At 42.6% G+C, this 8,003-nt stretch overlaps 1 protein-coding gene across 2 annotated transcripts in view; it reads right to left on the reverse strand.

Moving 5' to 3' along the window:
* The window catches only part of cacna1ha (calcium channel, voltage-dependent, T type, alpha 1H subunit a), a 170,417-nt gene extending 163,244 nt beyond the window's left edge, over positions 1 to 7,173 (reverse strand). For both annotated transcript variants that reach the window (XM_078418152.1, XM_078418151.1), the window contains exons 1-3: positions 7,077 to 7,173; positions 6,244 to 6,377; positions 1,984 to 2,081 (exon numbers count right to left, since the gene is read on the reverse strand). In XM_078418152.1, the coding sequence (XP_078274278.1) occupies positions 1,984 to 2,081; positions 6,244 to 6,377; positions 7,077 to 7,169 (325 nt within the window). In that variant the 5' untranslated portion in view covers positions 7,170 to 7,173. The remainder of the gene's footprint in view (positions 1 to 1,983; positions 2,082 to 6,243; positions 6,378 to 7,076) is intronic.
* Between the last annotated feature and the right edge of the window lie 830 nt (positions 7,174 to 8,003).

Raw genomic sequence — 8,003 nt, forward strand, 5'->3', positions numbered from 1 at the left:
GGCAGAGAGAAAATGATTCCCACTCAGTTTTCCCTCTCCCCTGACTCAGTCTGAAGAAGAGTCTCAACCCGAAACATCACCCATTCCTTTTTGTCCAGAGATGCTGCCCGACCCGTTGAGTTACTTCAGCAAAGTGTGTCTATCTTTGGTGTAAACCAGCATCTGTAGTTCCTTCCTACACAGCCGGATCCATGCAGAGTGAATGTACTAAATGTCAAAAGGCAACTTTCTACAGGATTCATGTTTTAAGAGGAAAGACACAAATTAACTCAGTGGGTCAGGCAGCATACTTGGAGACATGGAGAGGTGACATTCGACTTTGGAGATATAGCACGGAAACATGCCCTTTGGCCCACCGAGTTCGCGCTGACCAGCAATCACCCCGTACACTAACACTATCCTACACACATAGAAACATAGAAAATAGGTGCAGGAGGAGGCCATTCAGCCCTTCGAGCCAGCACCACCCTTCATTGTGATCATGGCTGATCATCCCCAATCAATAACCCTTGCCTGCCTTCTCCCCATATCCTTTGATTCCACTAGCCCCTAGAGCTCTATTTAACTCTCTCTTAAATCCATCCAATGATTTGGCTTCCACTGCCCTCTGTGGCAGAGAATTCCACAAATTCACAACTCTCTGGGTGAAAAAGTTTTTTCTCACCTCAGTTTTAAATGGCCTCCCCTTTATTCTAAGCCCCTGGTTCTGGATTCGCCCAACATTGGGAACATTTTTCCTGCAGCTAGCTTGCCCAGTCCTTTTATAATTTTATATGTTTCTATAAGATAAAAACAATACACTGAAAACAATTTACAATTTTACTGTAGGCAATTGACATGCAATCATGTACGTCTTTGGAGTGTGGGAGGAAACCGGTACTCTCGGAGAAAACCCATGCGGGAGAATGGACAAAGTCCATACAGATAGCACCCGTAATCAGGATCGAACCCGGGTCTCTAGCGCAGTAAGGCAGCAACTCTACCGCTGCACCACCGTGCCATCCACTGTGACACTGGATAGGTGGAGAGTATCCTGCCTCTGTCCTGACTTGTACCCTGTACTTGGATGAAATACTTTGGATTTTCTGTGTTAACATCCGTCCATCTGTGAGAGATGCTGGTGCGGCTTTGACGTTACCCTGCTTGGAGAGGGGAATGTTTCAACTGCGGTTGTGTTTCCCGCTGTGGCTGAATAGGCCCATCTTTGACAGGCAGACTCTCCCACGGCTTCGTTGGCCGTTGGATTGGGGAGTGTGTTGCTGTTGCCGTCGGCCATTTTGTGATGTTGGTGCCCTGCCTCCAGGGTCATGATCCACGTGCCGTCGTGGAGCTTCATACCGGCCGAGAGGTCCTTTCCCCACCTCCTCTTCTCCACCTCAGTGCCAACCAAAATTTGCCATATTTATTTTAATCGTATCCTTGTAGCGAAGTTTTGGTCTTCAATGATTCATTGACACTTTATTGTCACAAGTACCCATGTGTAGTGAAATTATTTGTTTGCATACAATACACAAAGTACCATTTATGTGGAAAGGACAATATCCATGTACATGGATAGGACAAGTTTGGAGGGAAATGGACCAAACGCAGGCAGGTGGGACTGGTGTAGCTGGGACATGTTGGCCGGTGTTCTCCAGAGATGCTGCCTGACCCGCTGAGCTACTCCAGAGCTTTGTATCATTTTGTGCAAACCAGCATCTATAGTTCCTTGTTTCTACATGGTGACCTTTAGAATATAGATGGTTGAGGACACATTCAATGCCATTGAATGTCAGGGGTCAATAGTTTCTTGCATCAAAGACTGCCAAATGGACTCTTTATTCCTCAAAAGGAAGAAAATGCAGCCTTGGTGCTTAATTCCTTCTCGTGTGCTGCACATAAACAAAACTTTGCAATCAAGTTAATGGCATCTCTGCTATTAACTAGAACCAGGCATAAACAATTTACATCAATTATGAAAATAAACAAAGATGCTAAACTTACTAGGAACTCTGTTAATGGCTCTTAGTGGCCTGAGGACACGGACAGTCCGTATTGCAGAGAGACTCACGTTGTGTCCATCTAGTGAATATTCCAGCATCCTAAAAGCAAGAAGACACAGATACGAGATCATTCAAACAATGCGGTAAATCACGGGAAAATAACTATACTTTTCTTTTAACAAGATATTCTGCAGCTATAATTGGCCATTAAAATGCTCGGGAATAAAGTCTGTCCATTTATCAGGGGTCATTTTTTGGCACTTTGTACCCAGTTTGGGCCTTGCACGCCAAGATCACAGACAAACAGTCAAAGTTTGTTTACTTTTGCTGTTGCTTATATTCGTTCCCTCAACAATGAATAAATACTGAATTCCAAACATGGACTGGTAACGTTTCAGATACTTAGGATAATTATGCCAGTAAAAGTCACCACAAGGAAAGAATACACTGATTTTCTTCTAAGCTAAGGTCAATTTCTTTTTTTTTGCCTTTTAAACAAAAATCAAAGTGGATCTAAGAGGGATGTGTAATACAGCATTTCAAAGATAAGTAGGATGTTTTTGTCCCTGGTTGTGGGGAGACCTGATCAAAGTATGTAGAATCATGAGAGGCACAGATAGGGTGGACAGTCAGAACCTTCATCCCAGAGTGGAAAAATCAAGAACCAGGGGGAGCAGCTTTAAGGTGAGAGGGGCAAAGTTTAAAGGGGATGTACAGGGCATGTTTTTTTTACACAGAGGGTAGTGAGTGCCTGAAACATGCTACCGGGGATGGTGGTTGAGGCAGATACGATAGTGGCATTGAGAGATTTTTGGATAAGCACGTGGATGTGCAGGGAATGGAGGAATCTGGGCGATGTGCAGACAAATAAAAGGTTGTCTTAGCATTATGTTCGGCACTGACATTGTGGGCCGAAGGGCCTGTTCCTGTGCTGCACTATTCTATGTTCTATGACCGTTGAAACAAGAAATGAGCGGGTTAATTTTGGACAGTGTGTTGATACAAAATATTCCAGCAGGACTTTACACAGCAACATTTCATTGCATTCACTGATACCTAGATCAGTGTAAATTTACAATCTTATACTTATAATGGCATACAAGGAGGCCATTCAACACATCCAATCAGTGCTGGCTCTTCAGTGAACAATCCCTTTGGTCCCATTTTCCTCTCTGTTTACTTCCTCGTCCACCTGCAACATTATCTCTCGAGCAAGTCCATTCTGTGCAGGAAGGAGCTGCAGATGCTGGTTTAAATCAAAGGTAGACACACAATGCTGGAGTAACCCAGCAGGACAGGCAGCATCTCGTAGATACAAAATGCTGGAGTAACTCGAAAGGACAGGCAGCATCTCGTAGACACAAAATGCGGGAGTAACTCAGTGGGACAGGCAGCATCTCGAAGATACAAAATGCTGGAGTAACTCAGTGGGACAGGCAGCATCTCGAAGATACAAAATGCTGGAGTAACTCAGCGGGACAGGCAGTATTTCACAGATTCTGATTCTTTTGCTATTTATCTACACAAAGGGAAAATTTACAATAGCCAATCCACCTACTGCCGAGGGTACAAACCAATATACCCTTAGGAATAAAACAAAGAGAATGTACAAACTCTGAACAGACAGCACCGAAGGTCAGGATCGATCAAGTCCCAGGCACTGTGAGGCATCTGCACTAACTGCTGCTCAACCGTGCCGCCCTGTCTTGCTATTGTCTTGATTTAAAATGTAGTTATCGTTTAGTTTGTTGTCAGATTTACCAAGGTACAGTGAAAAGCTTTTGTTGCGTGCGAACCAGTCAGCAGAAAGACAGTAAATGAATGATCAAGCCCTCCACAGTGTACAGAAACAGGATGAGGGAATAATGTTTAAAATGTAATGTTGTCATTTCTGTTCTCTTTAGCTATTTTTTGGTAAAGAATAATCAATTTTATCCATTTGCAAAGCAAGACCAATTTGAGTGTGATTAATTGGTAGCCCAAGTTGTTATTATAACTTGGAAACAAATACTACAATTTATATTTAAACTAAGACACTAATACCATCCCAACATTTTTGTCAGGTTAAACAATGCTAGAGACTTGCCTTCTGCCATGCAAGGATGAGGGGCAGTGAACAACCGTGGATGGATGGAAGACTACTTAAACATTTATACATGTATAATTGCAGGGCAAAATCTTAGTTTACAAAGCATGGTTTAGGTTCAGGTTTATTATTGTCACATGTACGGGGCTACAGTGAAAAGCTTTGTTCTGCATGCTGTCCAAACAGATCAAATATACCATACATCTGGAGTTTCAGGGATAATGGGGAGAAGGCAGGAGAATGTGGTTGAGAGGGAAAGATAGATCAGTCATGATTGAATGGCAGAGGAGACTTGATGAGCTGAATGGCCTGATTCTGCTCCTACAACTTACATAGGTACAATCAGTTCAAATTCAAGTACAATCGATGGAGCAAAGGAAAAGATTCTTAAGAACCTTGAAACTTTGTTGGTGCCAGAAATGTGGTGACGTTTTGTGTACTGCCTCTGTGAAGTCTATTATTCTTGCCCTACAATTGTTGCACTTTTGTACTTATCTATGATTGTGCTTATGGAGAGTATAATTTTACTGGATTTTCTGCAAAACAAAGAATTTCACTGAACACAGGTACATGTGACAATAATGTATCATTGAATCATGATTGGATCTTTGAGATACCGAGTATGGAATATCGTTCTCAGCATTGTGGCACATCGGTTCCAAATACAAAGTCCAATGTCCTCAAAGGGGGAGAGGTGAATTGGGACAGTACCCTAGCATGTGGAAGAACCATTCAGAAGTCTGATAATAGAGGAGAAGAAGTTGTTCCTGAGTCTGGTGGTGCGCGTTTTCAAGCTTCTGTATCTTTTGCCGGGCAGGGGCAGGGGCAGGGAGAAGAAAGAATGACTGGAGTGGGACAAGTCTTTGATAAGATAGACACAAAAAGCCGGAGTAACTCAGCGGGTCAGGCAGCATCTCTGGAGAAAAGGAATAGGTGACGTTTTGGGTCTAGACACTTCTTCGATTATGCTGCCTGCTTTTCCGAGGCAGTGTGAAGTGTAGATGGAGTCAATAGTGGGAAGTCAGGCTTGTGTGATAATCTGATTGTTGTGATTTGCAACGTCAGCATTTGGATACTGATGGAGTATAAAGAAAAAGATAATTGTTTGTCCATTTTATATTTTTGCATATGTTGGCATTTTTTATATATTGCCTTTTGCAGCAAAAACAAACTTTTGCTGAGAGGGATGGATACTTAAGTAGGGAATTGTAAATAAAATGTTAATAACTCAAAATAAAGGGCTTAATGTCCTCCCACCAAAATGCCAGACAGAGGAATGTCAAACAAAAATGTTAATCGTTCTCCTGCTGTTAATGTCAACATGTAATTTATAGTCTGTTGCCTTTTTGAACCTTCCACGGAATTAAAAACCATTTGTTAAAAAATGGTGAAGAGCATAAAATGTGGGCTTGTAGGAATTTTCATCAATGTGTTGATGAGACGTGGCATTGTTGACATTTAATGTCCTTTCCTTAGTGCTTCTGAATCAATTGGTTCACGAGCCATTCCAGAGGGCAGTTAATAGCTGATATTGGTGCGTCATATAAAGGCTATTAGTGAACTAGTTTAGTTTTAAAGAAAGTCTGGTGGTCTAGTTTAGTTTAGTTTAGAAATACAGCGGGGAAACAGGCCCTTCGGCCCACCGAGTCCGCACCAACCAGCGAATCCCATACAATAGCACTATCCTACACACTAGGGACAATTTACAATTTGACCAAAGCCAATTAACCTACAAACCTGTATGTCTTAGGAGCGTGGGAGAAAAATGAAGCACCCAGAGAAAACGGAGAGAGCGTACAAACTCCGTGCAGACAGCAGCCGAGGTCAGGATCTAAGAGAGAGAGAGCGAGAGAGAGAGCTAGATAGAGCTCTTAAGGTTAGCGGAGTCAGGGGGTATGGGGAGAAGGCAGGAATGGGGTACTGATTGAGAATGATCAGCCATGATCACATTGAATGGCGCTGCTGGCTCGAAGGGCCAAATGGCCTCCTCCTGCACCTATTGTCTATTGTCTAACTCGGGTCTCTGGCGCTCTGAGACAGCAACTCTACTGCTGTGCCACCATGCCACCCTCCCAGCTCTCCACATGGTAGGTCCAACCTTCCTAACAAGATTCCATGAACGCACAAGGTTGCAGTACATTGATTTGTTTTAATTCGGGAAAGTGAATTACTGACCCTGCCATTACAATGAAGAAATCCAGGCGGTTCCACGTATCTCCCAGGTAACACTTCTGCCCAAATATCCCAAGTGCAATCATCTTTGTGGCCATCTCCACAGCAAAGAATGCAAAAATAAAGTGATCAAAGGCCTGGTGGTTTAAAACAGATTTTTTAAATTCAAAATTAAAAAGACATTTCAATTCATGCAAGAACACATTCTCATCACGTAATACTCTTGCACAAAAATGAATTATTCTCCTCACATATGACGCGTAAAATTATTCTACAAAAGTATTGCAAAATGCATAATTATCACCACTTAAATTTTTATAAACTTTGCCTCATCTAACCAAAATGTTTGAATGTTTTTCTTTGCATTTGAGAATTATATGAGTGAAAGGCCTGGGTGGAGTGGATGTGGAGAGGATGTTTCCACCACTGGGAGGGTCTAGGACCAGAGGCCACAGCCTCAGAATAAAAGGAAGTGCCTTTTAAAAGGAGACGAGGAGGAATTTATTTTGTCAGAGGGTGGTGAATCTGTGGAATTCATTACCACAGAAGGTTATGGAGAACGTCCATGGATATTTTTAAGGCAGAGATTGACAGATTCTTGACTAGTACGGGTGTCAGAGGTTATGGGGAGAAGGCAGGAGAATGGGGTTGAGAGGAAAAGATATATCAGCCATGATTGTATGGTGGAGCAGACTTGATGAGCCAGAATGGCCTCATTCTGTTCCTCTAACTTATAAACATGAATGACATAAGCATTATTTAGTCACATCTCCAGTTGAACTGTTAAGATATGTTTTGAATTTTATTTGCAAAAAAATTAAAACGAGATCTCTTACCTGAAGTATTGTACATCTTTCCGACTGACACTTGACATCTTCACATGGCTGAAACATTCCCAACGTGACACAATTCAAAAGAATGACCAGCATACTGGCGTGCTCGAACCATGTGCATTATTAAATTAAGGACGACAATGAACAAAGAATGACTGGAAAGTAGGTTGAGTAATCCCAAACAAAACAATTCAAGGAACAGAGGTGACAAACTTATCATGGAGTTTGGACGTTCTCCCCGTGATCTGTGTGGGTTTTCTCCGAGATCTTCGGTTTCCTCCCACACTCCAAAGACGTACAGGTTTGTAGGTTAATTGGCTTGGTTAATGTAAAAATTGTCCCTAGTGGGTGTGGGATAGTGTTAATGTGCAGGGATCGCTGGTCAGCGCGGATCCAGTGGGCCGAAGGGCCCGTTTCTGTGCTGTATCTCTAAACTAAACTAAACTATCACCCCAAACTGAAAGCCAGAAACTGTAGGAACACAACTAAGCCAAATAACGTACTCTAGCCTGTGGCGAAACAAAAAAACTACACATGTTGGTTTATACACAAAAGGACTCAAACGTTTGGAGTAACTCAGTAGGTCAGGCAGCATCTCTGGAGAACATTGGGCAGATGACATTTTGGGTTGAGACACTTCCTAGTTTAGTTTAGTTCAGTTTAGTTTGTTGTCATGTGTACTGAGGTACAGTGAAAAACATTTGTTACATGCTAACCAGTCAGCGGAAAGACCGTACATGATTACAATCGGGCCTTCAGATCTTCAGTCTGTCCTGAAATATCACCTATCCTTGTTCTCCAGAGATGCTGCCTGACCTGCTGAGTTACTCCAGGACTTTGTGTCCACTGGCCTTTGTTCCAATCATCTGCTTATCGAATTCTCCCCACGCCAGTGTCCACCTGCCATGTTTTGTCCAGCCTCTCCCCTCT

Source organism: Rhinoraja longicauda, chromosome 21, assembly GCF_053455715.1.
Source record: "Rhinoraja longicauda isolate Sanriku21f chromosome 21, sRhiLon1.1, whole genome shotgun sequence".
In the NCBI taxonomy this organism is placed as follows: domain Eukaryota; kingdom Metazoa; phylum Chordata; class Chondrichthyes; order Rajiformes; family Arhynchobatidae; genus Rhinoraja; species Rhinoraja longicauda.